The sequence below is a fragment of the Pituophis catenifer genome, unplaced genomic scaffold (assembly GCF_029215685.1).
Source record: "Pituophis catenifer annectens isolate HBS135680 unplaced genomic scaffold, rPitCat1.0.hap2 SCAF_3, whole genome shotgun sequence".
Lineage (NCBI taxonomy): Eukaryota > Metazoa > Chordata > Lepidosauria > Squamata > Colubridae > Pituophis > Pituophis catenifer.
Window position 1 is genome coordinate 116,281,104 of NW_027256883.1, and position 25,390 is coordinate 116,306,493.

The 25,390-nt window shown below is 38.1% G+C and overlaps 1 protein-coding gene across 2 annotated transcripts; it reads right to left on the minus strand.

Annotated features, from left to right (window-relative positions):
- Positions 1-752: 752 nt before the first annotated feature.
- Positions 753-25,182, minus strand: TRMT1L (tRNA methyltransferase 1L). 2 transcript variants are annotated; one of them, XM_070940957.1, is made up of 16 exons: positions 24,928-25,182; positions 20,406-20,558; positions 19,031-19,141; positions 18,219-18,332; positions 15,626-15,690; positions 14,662-14,791; positions 13,349-13,466; positions 12,546-12,625; positions 11,780-12,026; positions 10,894-11,106; positions 9,473-9,663; positions 8,523-8,601; positions 3,384-3,550; positions 2,106-2,165; positions 1,507-1,633; positions 753-1,324 (listed from the first exon to the last, which is right to left on the minus strand). In XM_070940957.1, the coding sequence occupies exons 1-16, from the start codon at positions 25,043-25,045 to the stop codon at positions 1,099-1,101; spliced, it is 2,199 nt and encodes a 732-aa protein (XP_070797058.1). In that variant the 5' UTR covers positions 25,046-25,182; the 3' UTR covers positions 753-1,098. The 2 variants fall into 2 exon arrangements, with proteins under 2 accessions (XP_070797058.1, XP_070797059.1); XM_070940958.1 differs by lacking the exon at positions 18,219-18,332 and having other exon boundaries at positions 24,928-25,180.
- Positions 25,183-25,390: the final 208 nt, after the last annotated feature.

A 25,390-nucleotide genomic window follows, 5' to 3' on the forward strand; every position in this document is an offset into this window, starting at 1 on the left:
GGAAAAAAATGAGAATTCCCTCTTCCCTTCCCATAAGGGCCTTAAACTTTCTAGTAAAAATCCTCTCCTTTAGGGATTTTAATTCTCTTTGAAATATGGTATCTTTTTTTATCTTTCCCTACAAGCTTAAGCTTGGAATTTTTAAGCCAAGTTTTCCAGTTTTTTTTTTTAATTAATTATGACAGGACGACCACACATAGCAGTAGAACTTTAGTTTGCTCTGTTTGTTTCCTCATAGCTCGGTCCTTTGGCCCTCTAGCTATTCAATTAATTGTGAACAGTGGAAAAAAAAACTGTTTTTACTATGTTCTTTCTTATTTTTTTTTTATTATTATTATACAACTACCCAAGGAAGGTAACTGAATTTCAGGAAGATGTATAGGGTTTGAAGGGTACACGTTTATATTAAAAACACTGATAAAAACAGTTGAATATTTGACCCTAAATTACATCTAACATCAAGGACCATATTTCAGTCATGGAATACAAGCTTCAGAAGCAAATCTGTGTATATTGGGGAAGGGGAAGAAATTAAAAATCCATTTTGAATTTTATCCAAATTGTTTAGAAACTACAGTATATGCGTAATGGGTATTTTACAAGCAATAAAAATATTAACATTCTGACTTCTGATACTTTTAACTACAGAAAGAAATTGGTGGCAGGACTAGATTCTTAAATATAATCCCTAGGTGAGGCTCGCCAACTTCCTTCCTCTTATCCCTCCAAATCATTTGAAAACCACTAATGACTTGAGAATCAAAACAAACGAAAACACTTTATTGGTAGGTACTAGCTGTGCTTACACACATGCTTAACGTCTTTCAATTCCACATTATCTTAAAAATATACACCTGAACAAAGAATTACAAGTCAGGAAAAATGGCATTTACCAAGTTTAAACGCAAGCATTACATGAAAAAGTTTCCTGCTGAGCTGTGAAATTAACTGTACATTTGTGATTCCTCATCACTATTTTTTCCTGAAAAATTTGAAATGTTAAAATAGTCGAACAGCCACAAAAGTTGAGACGTGGGCTCAGTAGGTGTTCTCAACGTAAATCTTCAATAAAAGACAGCAGGTCCCAGAAGGACCCTTTCAAATGCTCTCTTCTGCAAAGTCACCTTCGGTTCCTGCTTGGACATCCTCAATTGCCTGCAAAGAGCCATCTCCTTGTCCTCCTGTATATGTAGGAAGGCTGTACTTTACAAGGATAGATTTAAACTGCATCAAGGGGGCATTGGTGCGGACACCCATAGGGTCAAAATGAGTTCGGCTTACACGATATCCAGCTTCAAACAGAGAGTGCAAGAACTTATTTAACCTGGCGGGGGGAAAGTATAGGCATAAGGTAAGTGCCTTTAGTGCTTGCTCTTCGTATTTTCCCCATAATCCCAATCCTGACAGGTAGCAGAGAATATGACTGGCTCCAAGATACCCAGTGAGAGAGGCTAGGACCTGAGTTTCCATATTTACACCATTGAGATATTTTAAAATTACACTTACTTTGGCATGTTCATTCCTTTAATGCTGTGCCTGTGGACATTATAATAAAAAGCAGGATGCTCTGCATTACTTTCTAACTTCTGGCGCTTTGCTCCATTTTGGTTGATGTCAACACTTTTCCTTTTCTCTGCAACAGAGATCAAGCATCAGAACTTTTTAATATCTTAGTATTTGCTTAGCAAGGGAAATGGTGTAGGAAATATGGAAAACATTTAAGTGCGTGCTTCAGCCAGCAATTACTGCTCCAAAAGTATGCTGAAGCATATGTTGGTCCAGACAGATTTTTTTGGCAGAATTGTTCTAGATGGGAGTAGGAAAAGACAAAGAACTAGGAAAATGGCGAAGGGGGATGAATGGGCTGGAGAGGTATGCAGCAGCATTGCATGATCTGCCTGGATTGATCAAATGAGCTGAAAAGTCACAAAATGTTTGCTTCACAAAGAGATGGTTTCATGGATATCTTGTGCAAACCAAAATTAAGGATGATATTCCAGTGTTATTGTTCAGTGAAAGTTTTTGTTTCACTGACTTTCTAAACTAGAATATCCTAGATAATTATTCCTGTTTCCGGATATTATTTTAGATTAATAACTACCTACCATGCACGATGTAATAATCAGCTGCAGCATCTGATGTCTTAATAAATACACCACATTCTTCTAAAATGTAAGGAAAACAATGATAATTCGGTCATTATAAGGAACAAGTATATATACTTGATACCCTCTTTCCCCCAAAATAAAACATCCCCTGATAATAACCCCAATTGGGCTTTGGAGCGCATTTCAATAATGCCAAGCGATTATTTCAGGGTTCAAAACAATATAAGATAGGGTCTTATTTTCAGGGAAACACGGTCAGATGAAAAGGTTGAGTTAGAAAAACACTCTAAATAACTGAAATAGTATCTTTATAGTTAAAGGACTTGCTTAGAACAGTATGCACTAATTTAAACAGCTCATACTGAGTGTTTGTGGGCTGGCGTTGAATGTATTTTCACATAATCATTGCATTTTCATTTGGATAAAATATGCAGTAAATTAGACTTTGCTAATGCTATGAATCACTGTTCTGATAAAGCCATCATAGCTATTTAAAATTGTTCTTTGTAAATGAAACTGCAGCTGAAAGTAATCTCTAATAAAGAAACAATGAGGAAAATCCATTTTTTAATTCTGGAACTATATAATAAAAAATAAAGTCTTCTGACTTCTGAAGGGCAAGTTATTCTTTGCTATATGCCAAGACTTACGATCATTAAAAGTTGCCATTTTAAAGAGGTGCATGGAGGTGCTATTTCGCATGCAGTTCAAAGCACTTTTAAGAAATCAAATCCCTAACCTACATATCTTACTACTCAATAAGGAGGGCTGAGAAAATACCTACACACCCCTCACATCCTAGACATAAGCTGTTTCAATTCCTCTCTTCAGGACACCGCTACAGGACATTGCATGCCAAAACAATCAGACACAAGAGACCATTTTTTCCCTTGTGCCATCACTCTGCTGAAGTACTATTTTCTGTCTTCTGTATATTTTACCCATGCAGTATAGCTGTATTACTTCTAATCTTTTCTACTACCTTCTATTATTGGTATCGTTAATGTGAGTATTATTTTGCATGTACACTGAAAGCTTATGCACCAGAGACAAATTCCTTGTATGTCTAATTACACTTGTCCAAATAAAGTTTTATTTTATTTCTATTCCTACTCGATAACATACCACTTCATGGATGTTTTACCTTTTTGCAAAAATTAACATCACAACAACCAGAACACAAGCTTGATTTACAGCCCCTTGTTGGCTTTATGTATTAAATTGGACTTTTTAAAAATTACTAAACATTTTTTTACCATCATCATGCCTTCTCACCTTGTTTACTCTGACTGCTAGGAGCATGAATTGAAAACTGTTTCAGTGTTGTGCATTCTGCCTCACAGATCAGTGTTTTTAGAAGTGCCTGGATGTCTTCTAAGCCGTACTGAACTGATTCAAACAGCATTCTTCTAAGAAAACCTGTATTGAAGATTGATCCTGACCTATAGTACAACAAAACTATAGAATGTTAATGGAGAAATTTATTTTAAAAAGAGTATTTATTTTAGAAAAAAATGTCATGGGATGATATTGCTAGTGTTTATTTCCTAGATTTTAAAGGGATTTAAAGAATCTGAAATGTATTTGGATTTCTCTTTTGCAAACAACATATTCAGATGGTTAATTAGTGGAGGTAAAAATCTTGGCCTGTTTCCCAAACCACAAAATTTTATTGTTCCCAACAAAAATTAGAACTGTATTAAAAAAGTGTACACAGCCTATTTCGCCTAGTAATTTTTTTTAAAAAGGAACCTATTAATTCGGAAAACTATATTCTAGTTATGCATATTCAAAATTATGTAAGAAATATATGTTTGCACTTATTTTTTATAAAAATCCAAACTGTAACCAGAAATTTACCTTACAATGATCAAGCAAATGTTTTTATTTATTTCCTCTTTTGTTTCTAATAAGCGCACAACTTTTTCAAACAGCACAAATCTCTTCTGGAGTGCAATGGGTAACATTTTAGGTAAAAATAAATTGCCTGATTTCAGACTGATTCTAATATAGCAGTAAATTAGAATGTAATAGTAACAGACATCAAGCAGAAATGTTCATTAAACCTCAGTGTTAATGCCTTATTGGGCTATGAGGTAGCCATGGAGGAGAAACAAAGAGGCACATGGGTGAAAATCTGAATTAACAATAGAAAAGAAACCAGGAACATTCAGATGCGTACAGGTAGTCCTCGATTTACGACCACAATTGACCCCAGAAATTATGCTGCTAAATAAGAAATTTGTTAAATGAGTTTTGCCCCATTTTATGACCCTTCTTGCCACATTTGTTAACTGAATCACTGCATTTGTAAAATTAGTAACACGGTTGTTGGTGAATCTGGCTTCCCCATTATTTATTTATTTATTTATTTATTTATTTATTTATTTATTTATTTATTTATTTATTTATTTATTTATTTATTTATTTATTTATTTATTTATTTATTTATTTATTTATTTATTTATTTATTTATTTATTTATTTATTTATTTTTCATATTTGTATACCGCCCTACTCCCGAAGGACTCAGGGCGGTGAACAGCCATAATAAATACAAATACATATAGAAGTTAAAAACTATTAAGAAACAGATTAAGTAATTTAGGCTCAAAGATTAAAAAACATCCAAATTTATCTAAAGAGGTTTAAAACCCAATTTAAAAGCCAGTTTAAAAGCCAATTAAAAAGGGAGAGTTAGGCCAGACCAGCTTGTTGGAATAGAAATGTTTTCAGGGCACGGCGGAATATGCGTAAGTCTTGGATGTTTCGTAACTCCGAGGGAAGCCCGTTCCAGATGGTAGGTGCCCCCACAGAAAAGGCTCTCCCCCTGGGGGCCGTCAGTCGACATTGTTTGGCCGACGGCACCCTGAGGAGTCCCTCTCTATGGGAGCGAACTGGTCGGTGAGAGGCTATTGGTGGCAGGAGGCGGTCTCGTAAGTACCCTGGTCCTGAGCCATGGAGCGCTCTAAAGATAGTAACCAAAACCTTGAAGCGGACCCGGAAGACCACTGGGAGCCAGTGCAGCTCGCGCAGGAGGGGGGTTACATGAGAGCGCCACATTGCTCCCATTACCACCCGCGCGGCCGCATTCTGGACCAGTTGGAGCCTTCGGGTGCTTCTCAAGGGGAGCCCCATGTAGAGAGCATTACAATAATCCAGGCGTGAGGTGACAAGGGCGTGAGTGACCGTGCGTAACGAGTCCCGATCCAGAAAGGGATGCAACTGGCGAATCAGGCGAACCTGATAAAAAGTCCTCCTGGCTACGGCCGTCATATGCTCTTCAAAAGACAGCCGTGAGTCCAGGAGGATGCCCAAGTTGCGAACCCCATCTATGGGGGCCAACGACTCGCCCCCAATAGTCAGAGATGGCACCAACTGACTATATCGGGACGACGGAAACCATAGCCATTCGGTCTTGGATGGGTTGAGTCTGAGTTTGTTCCTCCCCATCCAGATCCGTACAGCCTCCAGGCACCGGGACATCACCTTGAGGGAATCATTGGGGTGGTCTGGGGTGGAGATGTACAGCTGGGTGTCATCAGCATACTGATGGTACTTCACCCCAAAACCACGGATGATCTCACCCAGCGGCTTCACATAAATGTTGAATAGAAGGGGCGAGAGGACCGATCCTTGTGGCACCCCACATATAAGGGGCCTCGGGGTCGACCTCTGCCCCCCTGTCAACACAGACTGCGACCGGTCAGAGAGAAAGGAGGAGAACCACTGTAGAACAGTGCCCCCCACCCCCAACCCTTCCAACCGGTGCAGCATGATATCATGATCGATGGTATCAAAAGCCGCTGAGAGGTCTAATAGGACAAGGACTGAGGAGCAACCCCTGTCTCGAGCCCTCCAGAGATCATCAACCAATGTGACCAATGCTGTCTCTGTGCTGTACCCGGGCCTGAATCCCGACTGGAACGGATCTAGATAATTCGATTCATCCAGGTACTGAGGCAGTTGTCGTGCAACCACACTCTCAACAACCTTTGCAACAAAGCGAAGGTTGGAGACAGGACGATAATTTGCTAATACAGCTGGATCCAGGGAGGGCTTCTTGAGAAGGGGCCTCACCACCGCCTCTTTCAAGACGGTGGGAAAGACACCCTCACTCAAAGAAGCATTTATAATCTCCTGGAGCCAGCCTCGTGTCACCTCCCGGGAGGCCAGTACCAACCAGGATGGACACGGGTCCAATAAACATGTGGTCGCATTTAGTCTGTTCAGTATCCTGTCCACGCTTTCGGGAGTCACAGGATCAAACTCTTCCCAAATAATATTCTCAGGACCTGCCCGTCATCTCCTCTGGATCAATCCAGTCAGAGTCTAGCTGTTCACGAATCTGAGCAATTTTGTCATACAGATATTGTACAAAATCCTCAGCTCTACCCTCCAAGGGGTCTTCCCGCGTCTCTTGATGGAGCAGAGAGCGGGTCACCCTAAACAGGGCAGCTGGGCGATTATCTGATGATGCAATAAGAGTAGAAAAGTAGTTACTCTTCTCTACTCTTATCGCCACTAGGTAATTCTTAATATGAGATCTTACCAGTGTTCGGTCGGATTCAGAACGACTAGCCCTCCAACTGCTCTCTAGGCGTCTTTTCCGGCGCTTCATCTCCCTCAGCTCCTCAGTATACCAAGGAGCCAGGTGAGACCGGCGCCGGGTCAGAGGCCGCAAAGGCACGACTCGGTCTAAAGCATCAGCCGCCGCCCTATCCCAGGCGGCCACTAAGTCCTCAGCCGAGTCGTGTGCTAGAACCTCAGGAAATGGCCCAAGCTCCATCTGGAATCTCTCAGAATCCATCAGGCGCCTGGGGCGGAACCACCTGGTCGGTTCCGCCTCCCTGCGGCGGGGTGTGGCGGTTCGAAGGTCCAGGCGAAGGAGGGAGTGATCTGACCATGACAAGGGTTCAATCACTATATCCCCTATCTCGAGATCACTCAACCACTGTCCAGAGACAAAAACAAGGTCCAGTGTGTCCCCCCCCATGTGAGTAGAGCCATAAATTAACTGGGTCAGGTCCATAGCCGTCATGGAAGCCATGAACTCCCGAGCCACCTCAGATGTCTCGCCAACTGATGACAGGTTAAAATCCCCCATGACCATAAGCCTGGGGGTGTCAACAGCCACCGCGGCTATAACATCAAGCAGCTCAGGCAGGGCTGCAGCCACATGGCAGGGAGCCAGGTACGTGACTAGCAAGCCCAACTGCACCCTATGACCCCACTTCACAAGAAGGGACTCACATCCAGCCGTCTGAGGAAGAGTGGCCTCCCTTGGTCCAAGACCCTCGTTAATAACAACCGCCACCCCTCCGCCCCTCCCCTGAGACCTTGGCTGATGGAAAGCACGGAAACCTGGTGGGCACATATCAACAAGGGGCTGGCCCAACCAGGTCTCCGTAATACCCGCCAGGTCCGCACCCCCCTCCTGAATAAGATCACAAATGAGGGGGGCTTTATTTACCACGGACCTGGCGTTGCACAGCATCAGCCGAAGGCCTGGGGCCCGAGGTTCCGTACAACCTGGGGAATGAGAAGAGCTTTGAGGGTCGGAGCGCGCCACCGCTTGTAAACAGCGAGGACGCACTCCCGCAGGATGATGTGGCCCCCTGCTCCCGCCATATCTGCCCCTCCCACCTATAGTATCGATGTTATGGGCATCTGTATCGTAAGATCTAATCATCTCCTTGACCCCAGTGTTCACACCTCCCATGCCATGCCCTACGGCTGGCCCAGATACCCTCCCCCGCGGGTCTTCCCCCGAACCCACATAATCTACCCCCCTCCCAGAATCCCTTAAAATCTTATTAAGAAATTTCCCTAAAAAACCCCATTAACTTTCCTTGCCAGAAGTTCACAAAAGGTAATCACATGAACCTGCGACCCTGCCACCATCATAAACATGAACATGTCAAGCATCCAAATGTAAATCATGTGACCACAGAGATGCTGCAACCGTTATAAGTGTCATTGTAACTTTGAACAGTCACCAAATGAATTGTTGCACATCAAGGACCACTAGTAACTGAAAATGGATACATTACATATATTTAGAATGCACTGCAGTGTTCAGTTGAAGCCAATGAAAAATAGTCCCCTAAAGGACTTTTTTTGCAACTTGATAGTGCAAATATTTAATTGCACAATGAAAAATACAATACAATATCCAACAAAGAAAGGTAAATGTGAGATGATTTCAATTTTTTTTATGTCCTTTATTAAAAGACCTTGCCTCTATCTAATTAGAGGAGACATTAACTACATTTACTTCCAAGTAAGTAAAAAAAGGATTGCACTTTAGATGCTAGGTATAGGAAAGAGTATTTTATTAATGTATTACACAACTTTCTCAATCTAATTTTCATTCTTATTCTGAAGTGAGAAGAGACTCAAAAAGAATACTTACCACAACGGTCCCAGTTCAACTGCTGTCTTCCCAGTCATTTGGTTATGGCAGTCACATGGAAGCTGCCAGTAAGGATTGTCTGTGAAAAAGAAACAGTAAAACATATTTCTTCTAGACCAATATCTGAGTGATACATAATTTATGAATGTTATGGAAATTGAAATGCTAATAAATTAAAAGCCATTATAATTACAAAAGTAATTTGTTCTGGCTGTTTAACTAAACACTATAATTTCAGAAATGGGTGAATTAATCCCTGTAGGCATGCATAAAACATGAACTTATATTACAGCTTACTTCCTCTGATTATACTTCCTAAACTTGATGGAGAGCTGAAGTTCAAGTGTAATAATAGCATTAACACTTGAACAATGAGAGTAAAAAGCTTAGGTTTTGATTTTGATCCGATCATTGTAATTTGATTTAACCTGCCTCATGGCACTACGAGATGCTAGTTTATTGCAGTAAATTTAAGGCAGATGCTTTTCCCTAAGAAGCGTTCCATGGAACAGGAAAATTCAGATCATGGGGAATCATTAATCAACTATATGCCCACTTAGTATGTTTTACAAATATCACCTGAAGTTAAGTCCAAAGTAATTGTGTGCATGATTGCAATCTTCCTGTACAATAAGTAGTTCTCATTTCTCATGAAAACAATTCCAATATTGTTTTCAATTATTAGCTCATTAATTTTATTCTTCTTTATGCTATTGCTCTCATTAAGAGCTTTCTGTTGCAAAAAGAGGAAGGGTACAAATAAAATTATGCAGGACTATCATCTAGGTTTTAATTCAGCACTGTATTGAAATAGTCTGCTGCACAAAAGTTAATTTGAGAATAGATTACTACTGAACAAACAAGCGACACAAAAGACAGATGCTGTGGTGATTTTGTTTTCATTAACTGAACCACCCTGAGAACTAGGTGAAATTACAAAATAGGATTACCTTCTATCATGTTGCCCTCTCTTTTGAATATCCTCTCTTCACACCATTGACAGTGAATCAGGTATCGAATTTTCTTGACAGTATCATCTGCAGAAGAAGGACCTCTCAACACTCTCACTTGTACTAGTACAAAATGTTCAAGAGCCACAGCAAACAAAACTTCAATGCCTTTGTTGCATCTAGCAGCAGCTCTGTAGAAAGAGAGACTATTAAGAATAGAATCTAGCAAAGGCTAAGTCTTCCCAAATGTCCGTACTCCTAACTTCATATAGAGGCTTGTCTTCAATGGACATTTTTTTGAATTTCTGAATGCATTCAAGACAAATATAGCAAATTCAATCCATTGAATGCTTCAGTAATGTATTTATATATTGCCCAACATTTATATACTGCCCAACTCCTAGTTACTTTGGGGAGGGAGAGAAGGTATTATATTTTTAAAAACCATGTAAAGCGAGAAAACAAAAAAGAACAAAGATGGCAAAGATAGCTAGCCCAGGTAAAACCAAAGAAAAAGAAGAAAAACTTCAATCACACTTGGCAAAGAGTCAAGGCTCCCATCAGAGTGGAGGTTGACTGAATCTAAGAGAGAACTCATCATAGCTAATTTTTTTAAAAAAAATCATAATTCCATCAAATTAGTTCCTGCATGAAATGAGCCTTAAAAGATGAACTCAAAAGTGTAATTCAAATTGGTGTTTTAAAATGTCTATTCATATTGTACAACTGACTTGTGCACCCACATAATGTAAAAAAGGGTGTCGTTCTAGAGGGCAGGCACCCAACTGGACAAGAGTTCCTTCCCTGTTATGATAGTGTTTTTTATGCCAACAGTTGGATACTATTTCAGAATAATTTTTTGGCATTTCAAAAATCTATACATAATGGGATTGCTGTTGAGGCTTCCTAAATCAACTTGATTAAGGAACCATTTTCATACTCTGTTTAATCCTGGAATATTCTATCTGGTGATTATTCTTATGTAGCATAATTGTTTGTTCTCCCTTTATTGAAATGGCTCTTTAGTAATTATCTGGATGTGTTTTCTTGAAAGAAATCTATTTCAGCAAGGTCCCAAACTTTTGCAGTTATTCCTTAGATCTGCAAACCATCAGTCCTATAATAATTACTAGAAATTCAGTTTCTGCTTATTTTTGTTCACATTCAAAGACTGTAAAAAGGATGTAGAGGCTCAAAAATACAACATTCAGCTTTGTGGATCAAACCTTTTGTACATAGGCTCTGAAGAAGTTTTCAGTTTATACATTCATAATTCTTGATTTAATTGCTGAAGGTTACTGAGAAACAGGATGTAAAAATCAACTTTGCTTAGTCCCTTGTATAAAAGTAAGCAACAAGGTAAAGACTGCAGGCATCTAATATTAGAATTTGAAAGAACTATTCGGGGAATGCAACTGCACCTTGCCACAGCAGCAAGTACCATCCTAGCAGCCAGCTCCTTATAGTATTCGGTCCTGATAATGTTGCAACCATAATGACGTTGGGCCACATGCTGTGCCTTTGAATAGAGAGAACTTGTATCTGTTGATGTCACTGAAACAATTCCAAGATTTCTTATATTTCTGAAAGCTGCATCCAAGTAGTTTACTGATGATCCAAATGGGTCCAGGTGGCTGTATGATAATGTAGGAGACAGAATATAGCACAGTAAAAATTACACAAATAAGAAAATGTATGCACAACCTGTATCTTGCTTACTAAAATGCCATATACTTCAACAGGAATTCCTTTCAATAAAGTACTGTCTGCCTAAGGTTGTAATTTTATATATTATATTGTCACGTTTTTAAAAAAATCTAGTGCCTATTCAAATCTAAAGTAAAACAAAACGTTGGCAATATAAGCTGATTGTCAGAGCTATATAGATAGAAAAGTATGCAGTAAGCCCAATTAACTATCTGAACCCAGATGAAGAATGCAAACAGATTTCTTGGGATTTAACAGACATTGTAGGCAGAAGAAAGCAGCATGAAACCAAAGTGCAACAATGATTCTTAAGAGATATTTTTAAGCAATCTTAATTTTCCAAATCAAAGATTCCAGAACATAATTATAATTCCTTCAGCAAGCACTGATGTCCTTCTTCAATCAATCAGTTTGTGACCTAGATCACAGAATACTAAACCGTAATAGAAAATCCAGTGAATTATGTATTTTAGTTGACTTAAAGAGGTAAACCTTGAACCTGCATATCAATCTTTTTGTGTTCTATATCTATATTATTCTCCATCTAGATATTGGAAAGCACAATTGGGGAAAGTGGGATTGAAGTAAGACTACACTTACATAAAATCAAATGCTCTCAAATGCATGATGACATTGGCATCCATTTTTGTCACCTCAATGGTAGGCAAGTTTTCTTCCCCTTCTTCAATTGCTTCATCACAGTCATCTTCCTCAAAATTCATCACAACTTTCATCTTATTTAAATGACAATTTTCTTGTATCATGGTCACTGAATTTTCATTATAATCATTAATTGTGACTTTTACTGAATTTCCGAGATGCTTTGCCCACTGTAATCCCATTATACCTGGAAGGCAGATGATATATACATAATGAATTCAGCAAAAGGCATGCCTACAGACTTATGACCTCTATGTGGAATACATATGTTTAATTGTTTAATTTCCATAATTAGGATCAAAACTTAGTTATTAAGCAAAATGGTCAATAAGTGAAACCATATCTGCGCTTATGATTTTACTTCAGTTTTTCTTTGCTCTGCAGACCTATGAACTCATAAGTGTATGGATTGGTAGAAAAGTTACTTTTCATCATTCTCGTTACTGAATCGCTGCTACATAAGGCAGTCACTAAATAGTACATTTAATAAAAACCATGAAATCAATACAACTTTTCTCCAATTCTAGTACAAATATATATGCACTTATAAAATTTAATGGCAGGGCAAGCTTTAAAAAAAAGGTGCATTCCTAAGCATCTTTATTCAGAAATAAATTCTATTAATAAGACTTATTCCCTCAAATTGCACCTAGATTTACAAATCCTCTTTACAAATGATAAATCAAAATGTATAACAGGAATCTACCAGTGGCTCCAAATGCATCCAGACATTCCAAAGGTTTCCTTTCCTCAGTTAGAACTGTTAAAGCACAGACTATAAGTTGTCTAAAAGAAAAAGAAGAAAGTATACTGAAAACACATGTAAACCATGCATTTATTATTCTTATATCTTGTTTAAAGGACAATGTCTGAAAAAAATAAACTATTGAACATATATAACATAGTTGTAATTATTCTTATTATTTTGGCCAATCTAAAGTACTGAGATTTTTGGTAGGGCTTCAATTGAACTAGGCAAAGAATAGTCCACTTCATGTACAATGCTAAGACATAGCTTAATTAAAATGATCAAAATTCAGGTGCTTGCCAACCAGTATCTATTTATGATGGTAGAAGCATCCTGGTATCATGGGATCGCCATTTGCAAAACTTTCCCAGCTGGCTTCTGAGAAGCAAAGTCAATGGGGGAAGCCCAATTCTATAATATGATTCATTTAATAACCAGGGCAAAAAAGGTTGCAAAATTGGGTGCAAATCAGTTAACAACTTATTTGCTTAGCAGTGGAAATTCTGGTCCCAATTATGATTGTAAGTCGAGGACTAATTGCAGTCCTGGTTTAATGATGAGATGCTATTATTTTAGTTCAAACCTCACTTGAATTCTTGGTTGACTGACTAGGTTTCTAATAATTAGGTTATAAAGGGTTCTCTTTAACCCTTTATAACCCACAATACAGCAAAAATGTATACAATTACTGGCTTCTGTTAATAAGAAAATTCACAATATTTATTTATAATTCTTCTCCAAACAATGGTATCATTTCTTACCTGTTAAGTTTCATTTTGGGGTTAAAATAGGAATCGGTTTTCTGAGGTGTCGAATAGTTAGGAAGGACTTGTACATCTGTGTCCGCTTCCTTCAGTACTTCATATTTAGGAACAAGGGCTAAGGATCATTTTCAGATGAAAGAGTGTTACAGCCCATTTCAGAGGATCATTCAAAGTTCCACAAATCACAGATCAGAATCTATCCTATTCTCCTAACTTGCTAAATGATACTAACCAGAGTTTTCACATTGAGATCGTATAAAAGCTAGAAAGTGAGTTCCAAAATGTGCACATGAATAGAGAGATGGTTCTAGGAACAACTATCTGGTTAAGATTATTGTTCCTGACTCCTTTAACCTTGGTTAATAAAGAAATGAGTGAATGAAAGGGCCCTACTGATGATACCTGCATGGTGTATAAAGTTTAAAACTACCATGATAATTCAATTCAAACTGAAATATATGAAAGACATTGGAAGAAGTAAAACAGGATTCTGATAATACTTAAAACTATTTTATGGTGAAATGTCACCACTATGCCATCATATTAAAGAGAATTTAAGCTATGCTTGGATTCGGTCACAATCCTTAAAAGAGATCCTTATTAGAAAAAAAGGATTTAATCATGTGATAAAATATATGATAGTTTTTATAGAAAACCTAGAGCAGAAGAGAGGAAACTTCTTGGTCAGGGATTATTTCTAATGGCATCTTCTACAACTGTTTTACATCAACCATGCCAGCTAGAACTGATAGGAGTTGTAATTAAGAACACATCAAAACCACCAGATATATATCACTATTTTGTTTGTTTCCCAATATCAATTTTCAGCAGCTTCAGCAATGGTGGCATTGTAATTCAGAAACGTTTGGGAGCCACAAGTTCACTTATGTCTTAGATGTATTTCATAATCAACATTTTAAAACTGTACAATTAAAAAAGAACAATGACTACTTAAAGACATATGCTTTTCTAGAGGAAGGAAACAAACTACAAAATATAATCCTTGAATAAGTTATTTCCCCCTGACAACTAAATCCAAAGATACAATAAAACAACACTTTTACTATGTAACATTGTTAATAACTCAGCTTACCCTCTTTAAACAAATAAGGTCAAATAAAGATACATAAAAATTGTACCTAGAAATTACAGAAACCTTGTCCTTTTAAGATGTTCTGAGTTCCTAGACAGAAATATAAAATCATAAAGTTTCACTATTCTAAATTTATAATTTATTCAGTCTATGACACTGAATGTTCAAAATAATGAGAGCTTTATGAAGAAAAAACAGAGATATATTAACTACTTACTTGAAGTAAACCTTGATTCAGTTTCTCCTTTATTTACATGTCGTTTAATATGTCCTACCATGTCACTTCTTCGGCTGATCGTTGCTGAACAGATAATACAGTGATAATGCGATCCCATTTTTATGGATATCTATAACACACACCACATACAAATTTAAAATTCAAAAAATGCTTTTATTAAAGTTATACGGTGCCTGTAAAAGAGCCATAGATAAATTATATTTTAATCTTTAATTCACCAAGGTATTAACACTGAGATTTTAATTTATTAAACTCAAAAAACATAATAAAGTTTAGATCAGCATTTTTTAAAATCAAAAGTGCTACTGCTAGAATACTGCAATGCAGTCTATATATATATATGGTAAGATGCTTTTCAAAATAGTTTAAATGGTAATTTCAGTAGCCAATAAACTAATGAGTAAAGCAAGAATACATTATCTGTTTAAAGGATTACATTCATTCTCAACTTGTTTCTGGGTGCAATCCAATGGTGGGTTGCCCCCGGTTCGGACTGGTTTGAAAGAACCGGTAGTAAAACTGGCGGGAGGCTCCACCCACCGCCCCGGATGTCATCATTGGCGATCCCGTTGCGAACCAGTAGTAAAAGTAAGTAGAACCCACCCCTGGTGCAATCTAATTATTTGCTATAGTACTTAAAGACAAAAAAGATATGAGAAACTTAATAATGTACTTCCTCTTTTCTTACATGTCATTATTACCTATTATGCATGAGAGGATACAAAATTGAGGTAAAAAGTTTATATTGTAAACTAAACATTCTTTATAGCAAATATTGGACAGAATATATATAGGTGAGAAATATAATGTCTGAAAGGAAAGCTTATCTCCCCCCCCCCAGTTTATTAGAGAACTCAAGTTCAAAATTGAGATGAATGTACTTCATAAATAACTAAAATGGAACTGATCATAGCAACAATTCACATCGCTGAATAGCTGTTACCTGGTCTCCTACAACATTTGGTTTCACAGGCCGGCATGGCAAGTCACAGATGCACATTTTGTAGCCTGAAATTCAAAAAAGACATTGGACACCTCTAAATGATTACTTAGTTTTCAACACTGAATTCATTCATGTTCTGAAGTTCTATCTTGTCAAACTGTTTAACTTTTAACTTCTTGAAATAAAGTGTCACCACCACTAGTGATGTAAATTTCATAATATGAGATGTGGACAGAGGAGCTTCAAATGATCTCCAAGGATTGTGCATCCATATTTTTAAAGCAAGTGCCTAATTATATAAATTAAATAAAGCTGATGAGTGAGAGGCCTATTTTAACACTATGTTTTTCTCATAAATACCATCAATGCTATTAAAGACTTCATCAATATCTCTTTTGGTCGATCAAGTGGTCTAAAGAAAAAAAAAATTTCCAGCTATAAGTAGTTGGAAATGATGCAAAGTTCTTTTAGGATGTGGGGAAGAGCTCATGACACTTTTTAAAGAAATCATAGTTGATGGGGTAGGAGGAAAAAAGAAAAGACAGCTCAAGTAGGGCTTTCTTTTTATCTCATTCTAGTAGGACAAACGTAGAAAACTCAGATTAATAGATTAACAATTAAAATAAATTAGAAATTAAAGCCAGCAGTATTAATAAAAAAAATCAAAACATTATAAAGATATTTATATATAAGGACAAACTGATTGGAATTAGGGTTTGATTTATATATTGCTACAATATTCAATAAACATTCTAACTCACACATTGTCTAAGGAATCTCATTCTGGATTTGAAGAAAAATAAAATTTATATGGACATGTGAAACAAGCATAAGATACACAACTGAACAGTCTTTAGCATTTTTGTTGCTCGGATACTAAGATGTACATTTCATATTCCCATTTTTGTGGCATAGATGGATGTTGAATTCATTTTAGTAGGCATTTAGAAAAAATAAAGAAGAAAAATAGAAAGTGAGAAAAATAAAATACCAGATGAAGCTATGCAACGGCCTTGCTGGTCACAGCTGCAACCTGGTCATCAAGCAGGAGCTGTTAAATCTAGGAAGACCTTTGAATGGAGAAGCGTCACCCTTATCCAAGAACAAAAATTGGATATTTTGGCCCTGAAGCCTAGCTCTTCACCCAGTGTGGCTGAAGCCTCTTTTTCCCTGTTCCCTTGTGGGTTTGTTATCTCTGTCATCTTTGTTCTTTTTTGTTACGTGTTGTTTCAAATGTATTTAAAAATTTGTAAACCACTGAGAGTCACCGACTTATCAATTTATTAAATAATAATTTCTGTACCCCATAAAAATCTTTCAACCATAGCTCTTTTTCAGTCATTGAAAAATGACTTTTTCACAGTAGTGCATAAAAAGCTTGCAGCTCATTCAATAGAGAAATCTGTACAACTCTAGGTGAGATGGAAAGTCTTTTGTAAATCAAAGAAAATAAAAGCTTCTTGCCAAGAAGGGCGAATACTTCACATTGCTAAATATTTCATTCTTTATCTGAATTAATGATTAAATCTATCTTTCTTGGCAAGTCTTATAATATATATCCTAGGGAAAAAAAAATGTCCTGAAGTTTTGTTGAATTTTATCTCTTCCATTATTGAAGTACACTTTCCGTATTCAGAAGTAATAATTTTTTTCTTGGGTTTTTTTGCAGATTATATTTATTTATTTAAAAGAGTTATATGGGCATCCATCTTTTGGCACACAACCAAGCTAACAACAATAAACACGCACACAAAACAATACAAGAAAAATCAAGAAAAATAAGGCAACATCAACTAATCTCAAAATCCATCTTCCACATCCATTCATCTATATTATCTCCTGGTCTCCAACCTTATTGTCCTAAATCTTGGGGCAAAAGCAGAGGTGAAATGCTCCTGGTTCGGACCGGATCGCCTGATCCGGTAGTGATGGTGGCGGGTGGTTTCGAGAACCGATCGCAAAAATCCGTGCGCGCCCCCCCAACGCCTAGCTGAGCTGCATGATCATCAGAGGCTTTTTTTTTTTTACTTTTAAAAGCATTTTTTCTACAACCTCTTCCAATGAAAAAATGCTTTTAAAAGTAAAAAAAAAAGCCTCTGATGATCACGCAGCTCAGCTGGGATCATCAGAGGCTTTTCAAAGCATTTTTTTCTGCAACCTCTTGGCTGAAGAGGTGGTAAAAAAAATGCTTTGAAAAGTCTCTGACATCCCAGCTGAGTTCCCTAATCGGCAGAGAGGCATTTTTTAAAAGAGCCTCTCTAATGATCCCAGCTGAGTTCCTGATCGGCAGAGAGGCTTTTCAAAGCATTAGAAAAAATGCTTTGAAAAGTTTAAAAAAAAAAAAGTTGGCCACACCCACTCAGTCACATTAACCCCACCCCACCAAGCCATGCCCACAGAACCGGTAGTAACAGATTTTACATTTCACCCCTGGGCAAAAGCCAACTGTTTTCTTCTCTTGAACTCTGACTATTATAAATTAAAGAATGCCCCTGTAATCATGATGTTTAGTTACAACATTAATTACAGAGAAAACCTAACAGTTGTCATCTAACTGCATTAGCATTAATAATGGTGATTTAGCTACATTTACCTTCAAATTCAACAGATACTTTCCAATGAAGATTCTGAAGGTGGCGACGGAGCTTGTGACTATTGCAAGCTTTGAACCTCTCTTCAGGACATAATGGGCAGGACCTCTTGTCAGCTGATATTTTAAATTAAACCAAAATAAGAAAAAAATATGCAATAACCCAATCTTTCAGTATTGAAGGTTTTTTGTCAATATATGGAAGTAATATTTGCATCTCAACTGAACAACTTGTAATCAAATCATTAATAGCTGAACTATCTAAGAAATTTATTTTCTTTAAAAGCTATGGTTTAAGGTTTAGTTGAACTAGTGTTGAAATATCTGCAATCCAAGACAAATAGAAATATTTGATTTTTTTTTCATACGATTAAAATAATAATCTAAGGTTACTAGAAAAAAGTAGCACATCATTGCCTTCTGAACAGACATTCTTTTCTTTGTTCCTTTCCATCCATTAGGGATAATTTTGCCCCAAGTCTCTGTGAAATTAATTCTACTGCATCTTCTTACTTGGACGTGACAAGGATAGAACTGCAAGTATAGCCCTAAATAAGTAAAATGATACTTCTGGGTTTTCTTAAAAATCTTTTATTTACTACTAATTTTGGTAATTCTTTACACAGATTGCTAGACTTATAACGATCACTGATGCATGATTCCTTATTTGGTTCCTATTTTAAGATAAGTAACATAGTTTCATCAGATTATCTCAGTTTTCCATAGCTACCAAGCAAAGTACTTGCCTAAGAACTGAATGCCACAAGCATTGCATTTCCATTATTTGTTGTTTCTTCTGGAAATATTTTAAATACCTGCTAGTTGTTGGTCTTCACTCTTGGAATCGGAGGAAATTTGGCAGCCTTCCTGCAAATCAGTCAGTTTTTCTAAATCATCAAGGGTCCGCTGAATTGAAATATGTTTCTCTAAAATAAATAATTAAAATTACTTTTTAGCAAAGTCTGTGCATGTATATATGCACTATACATAATCAAATGCTATTTAACTTTAATCTTTCAAAAACTTTAAAAAAGTTTGGAGTCTTTGTGCACTATACTTCTCAAGCTCCTCTGTTTTTATAATGGCCCATGCTTATCTAATAATCTTGCCTATTATATCACAGTTATGTAATAGTACTGTTGTACTCTTTGTATTCCCCAAACAAATCCAAAAAACTAAAAAAAAATCATTAAAAACTTCATAATAAATTTCTACAACAGCTCATACACTGACAACATATTTACATAGTACATAGGCTTGTAACTGGAATATCTGTGGATCTCATCAACTACATTTCAGGATTATCTGACCAACTGAGTGTGTTTGGTTTGCAAGTTTGAATGGTCACTCAATCAGTGGTAGTTAAATGAGAAGTTAAATGAGAATGAGTATCAAAAATGTTTATGCTATTTGTAAATTCATACATGTCCATAGGTTGCACTGAAAGCAAAGAATTTTCTCCACAGAATTAGAATAAATCTTAAACTCTGATTTCTAGCTATAAAAAGGTTAACTATTTCCTATATTTTTGGCTCAGTTGTCAGTGACAAAGAATAAAAAGTGTATTTTGCTTTTATATATCTCCGGATATATAATTATATTATAGGAATTCCTGGTATTGAATATTTACTTTAGTGCATATACTTAATTAGGGAAAAATCCCAGTGTATTCAATGGGCTTCCTCATTACTAACTGTATTCTGATTACATGTTAAATTTCATTTGACTGGCTGGTGACATAAATTCCTTTCTAGAAATTTGGGGTAATTTTATGATGCATAGAAGAATTCTATGCTGTTGAACTTTGGCAGTGGCGCTAGAGGATTGCATAGTATTTTAATAAACTTAAACAGGGTTTAGGAACCAATAAGTGTAGATAACACATGCCTGGCTAACATTATAAGATTTTGTGACAATGGTATTACACTACTTCAAAAAGTGATAAGCAGTGATAAGTGAGATTTGATTTATAAATATTGAGAGAAATAAATATGATCATACTGTACCAAGAATTCACATCTTTCCTTGAAGGTGTAATAGCTTTCAAAATAATAAATTAGAAGATGTACCTCATCTTATACTCTTTAACTGTATATCTTTACTAATTTTAAAAAGATAGATGGACAGAATATTTCAATTCCTGTAAATCACCCCAAATAAAGCAAAGGTTTCTGTATTATGCTAGCAAACCTTGTGGCGTTTTAGATGATGCATCTAGGAGATTACTGTTAAGATCTTCAATGGAATTTTGCTCTGATTTTTTCATTTTGGCATTTATATCTTCATTAATGATTTCTGTATCTTGCCCAGGGCTATCAGGTTCTTTGGGGACATCCATCCCATCTACAGAAATTAATAAAGAAACAAGATTGTAAGGCAAAACAATACACGTTAATTAACCTCAATATTTTATGTGTAAATCTACTACAGTATTCTAATTAATATATTTGGAATGCAAAAAGTGTGAGATAAAAGATAAATTAGGCCCATTACAATCAACAGGATTTCAAAAATAAGTCCCATAGAATTTAGTTGGTTTTTTCCAAACAATAATTGAGCTTGTATCTAACAATTTGAAAAGGAAAGTAGCATGTCTATTGTCAGATTTACTAAAAATAACACTTGTGCAATATTGAAGACCAAAGGGAACAGGATTAAACAACTAATTTTCCCAAGGAGCAACATGAGAAATTGGGACTGTTGTGGAGGGCTGCTGCCCCATCATGATTACCTCCCCTCCCCCGCTGCAGGCCAGATAGGAATGACCAAAGGACTGGATGTGCTTGTGGGCCATAAAATGCCCAAGTCTGTTTTTTTTTTAAAAAAACCAAAGGAAGACAGGTAGTCCTCGACTTACAAAAGTTCATTTAGTGACCATTCAAAGTTACAACAGTATTGAAAAAAATGACTTATGACCACTTTTCACACTTATGACCTTTGCAGCATCCCCATGGTCACATGATTTACGTTCGGATGCTTGACAACTGACTCACATTTAGGATGGTTGCAATGTCCCGGAGTCATGTGATCCCCTTTTGTGACCTTCTAACAAAGTCAATGGGGAAACTAGATTCACCGCCCTGAGTCCACTAGGAGAAGGGCGGGATACAAATTGAATAAATAAATAAATTTAACAACCATGTTATTAAGATTAATCTTAGTAATAAATCTGCAGTAATTCACTTAACAAATGTGGCAAGAAAAGTCATAAAATGAGGCAAAACTCACTTAACAAATTTCTCACTTAACAACATAAATTTTGAGCTCAATTGTAGTTGTAAGTTGAGGACTACCTGTAATGTATTCTAGTATAGACAAAGCATTCAAAGTGAGTATAACCTAAAATGTTAGGGTTAGGATTGTAGTACACCAAAAAGGGCATAGATGGGGGGTTAGGTGAATAAGGGGAGTTGAAGCGCCTCTATACCCTGTTTCCCCCAAAATAAGACATCCCCTGATAATAGGCCCAATTGGGCTTTTGAGCGCATGGCAATAAGGCCAAGTGCTTATTTCAGGGTTCAAATCAGGGTCTTATTTTCGGAGAAACATGGTTATTGTGAGGAAAAGGCCTTTTTTTTTCATGTGACCACAGGAGTGCTGAGATGTTAGTAACTTTGAGGACCATTCATAAGCCATATTTTCAGCACTGTTGTAATTCTGAAAGGTCACTGAATAGTTGTAGGTTGAGGACTAGGTAGCAGATCCCACACTTACTTGCACTGATGACATTATGTGAAAAAATGTCTGCAAACAAACCACCAAACTCATAGAACACCAAGTTCTCCATAATTGAACCCTGAGCTACATATATTCTCTTCTATTTGAAGCATAGTCTTTTTGGGCATTGTGCCCCTTAACAAGTTTCAGTTCAGCAAAAGTATGCTTGCGAATTCTGCTAAAATGGGAATATACAATCATTTATACATATATGTTTTATTTCTCTTGAAAAACCTTAAAGCAGTAATGAAATCTATTTTAGGATTCCAAGGCCGGAGGCTCCGAAGTCACGGAGGTGGCATTTTTGTATGTGCATCTGTGCAGGACTCCCCTCACCTCCAGCCTTGGAATCCTGTGCAGGGAAGATGGAGGTTTGCTCCAAAGCTGCGGCAGAGGACAACACTGGGAGGCCTCCACAGGTAACATTGAGTTTGCGTGTCTTGCTCCAGCGAGAGGGGTGCAGGGAAGATGAGGTTTTGGGGTACAAAGGAGAAAGGCAATCTCCCCCTCCCACTCACTGCAGGGCTGCCATGGAGCTTGCACAGGGCACTGTGACCACCGATAAAGGGGCCCTGGCAGGCTGGCGGCAGGGGAGGTACCCTGGAGGTCATACATCTGAGTTGCCTCACGCCAGGCAGGAGCAGCCCGGCAGCAGTCCAAGCAGGGTGAAGAGCCCCTGCAAGGTCAGGGCGGGGGTGGGAGGGAGCCGATTCTGACGTGCCACATGGCCTTTTTCCTCATTGTAACAGCAGCCTGAGCACGACCAGAGCTCCAACCCTGGCAGAGGGCAAACTGTGGTCGCTGCCTGCTCCAGAGCCACAAGGTGAGCTGTGGAATAGAGGGGTCCTTGGCTGTGAAGTTGCCTCGCACCACAGGCAGGGCTGGGGCTGGCAAGCGTATGCTGGGAACACCTCCAGGCGCCCAGAGACACAGAACGAGAGGCAGCTCATGACCTTCGCTCGCTCAGCTGATCAGCAGGGCTGCATTTAAGGGGCCGAGCCTCCATGAGGTGACTGGGAAAGGGAAGGGCTGTCTCCTATGCTAGCCACGCCCACCCCTTCACTAGGGCTTATTTTTGGGGTAGGGCTTATATTAGGCCCATCCCAAAAATCAGGCTAGGGCTTTTCAGGGTGGGTCTTATTTTCAGGGAAACACGGTACTTGTCTAGACATACAGCAGGACAACATAAATTTAGAACATGTGTAGGCAGAAATTGATTTTATGGACTACAGGCAGATGCACAAATGCAGTAATGTGAAGTATGATAAGTGTCGCCAAGACACTTCCAATTTTACGTGGGAGAAGACCCGAATAACCAAAGACCTACATACAAACACCCGCGAAAACCTGAGAAAACAAATATATATATATATATATATATATATATATATATATATATATATATATATATATATGTATATATATATATATATATATATATATATATATATATATATATGTATATATATATATATATATATCCAGAAAAAAAGAAAAGCAATTATTTAAAAAAGTTTTTGCTTGGATAAAGAATTCTTCCATTTCCTTGGGTTTTGATTACCCGTAGCAAGTTGGAATTTAGCTTGAAAAGAGTGATTTTGTGATTCCCCTCTTCTGACTACAGTATATGAAATGTGAAGTACTTGATGCTCTCTGAGCTTGTTTTGCTTGCAGACATTTCAACATATGATTCAGACAAACGTTCAACTTCAGAAATATGGGAAAGGAGGAGGAATAGATAAGGCTTAATTAACAAAGCTTTGTTTCCATGGATCCAGATTTAGCTTCCATGTGCTGCATATCCCTCCAGAGTCAATTGGTAAGTGACTGAAAAACTGCTGACATTGAATAAGGAGATTTCAATCTGGCACTGCTTGAACAATGAAGTACTAAGCTTCCCAAATGAATTACTAATACAGGATTTGTTTGCTTAGGGGCAAGATCTGTTTAAACAATAGAATCGTGAGCACTAAAACTCCCCAGAAAGAAAGCATCAGACTAGAACAATGATGTTCCTAGACTTGATGACTGCAGTTGAGGAACAGAAATGCTGGCAGTTGATGTTCAATGGGCTTTTCCTAGGGGCCTTGACTCCTAATCAGGCCAAATGTCCCTTCTGATAAGTAGCATTTGGCACTATCCAGATTCTCTTTTTGACAGAGAATCATGCATGAAGGAATACACCATACAATTCTACTACTGAATTGCAATTTACCTATTCTATCCTTTACTGCAGTGGTTCTTAACCTGTGGACCATGAACCCCGGGGGGCGGGGAGTGCTCGGAGGCTTGAATAAATATGATTTAAATCTTGAATTAACTCTTGGGGGTCTATGGCCACAAAAGGTATTTAAAGGGGATCCGTGGTGAAGAAAAGGTTGAGAACCACTGTTTTACTACAATGGGAAAAGAGAGAAATCTGGAAATAGGCACCTCCTGACAACGCTTTCTTCCAACCTAAAGAGAAATAATTCCTCTGCCAGAAACATGGGGAAGCCATCTCTTTCCTCTCTTCCCACCTGAAAAGGACATCCTCTACACACTAAAGAACATTTAATGTGCCATTAAATGATAATGAAAGAAATGGTTGGTTGGTTTTTTTGCAACAACTAGTCCTCTAGAAGGAACAATTGGTTGAGGGCCCGCAGCATTTCTCTCTCTCCGCCACCCCCCTTAAAGGAGACTAACGGTTGCATCCCTGCAAACAGCGGCATCGTTTTCCTCCCACCCCAAATCAGTTCCCGCTGATGCCCTTCCAGGTCGTCCAAGAAAAGAAAGGCACCGCTTGGAAACCAGGAAACCTCTGACCGACGTGCCTAACATATGAAGGCGCCTTCTAACCGTCTGAAAAGGTTCCTCTCAAGCGGCGTGTGTAAGGAGAAGAAAGGCCGGCGGCGGCAACAACAACAACAAAAACCAGTTTCTCTACCTCCTTCTCCTCATGGCAAAACCCCTCAGCCTGCAAAGCGGTTCCTGTCCCTTCCCTTTTACTCACTTAGCTCTTCCGCGGCCTCCTTATCTTCTTCATCCTCCCTGCTTTCCCGAAGTCTCTCGTCGTTGGGGGGCGACGGCGGTAACTGTAACAACGGCAGCGGGGCCTCCTCGGCCGCCATTTTTTCCCCCCCACAGAGTGAAGTTGAAGAGGCGAGGATTGCTTTGCCCTCCTCCTCCTCCTCCTCAGTCTACTCTCCAAAAACCTCTCACGCTGTTCAAAAGGGCTCCCTCGCTGGCCAAACCGCTGCTGTACTTCGGGACGGCAAAGGCGAGGCTACGCCTCCGTGACATTTTGAACCCCCCCCCCCCTCCTACTCCCCACAGCACCCAAAATCCAACGCGGCTCGTGAACTACAATTCCCAAAATGCCGCCCCACTGAAGGCAATAAGGCCGCCTTTTTTGCCGGTGTACAGCCCCCGCTTGGCAGTTGGTGAACTACAGTACCCAGCGTGCAACTCGACAG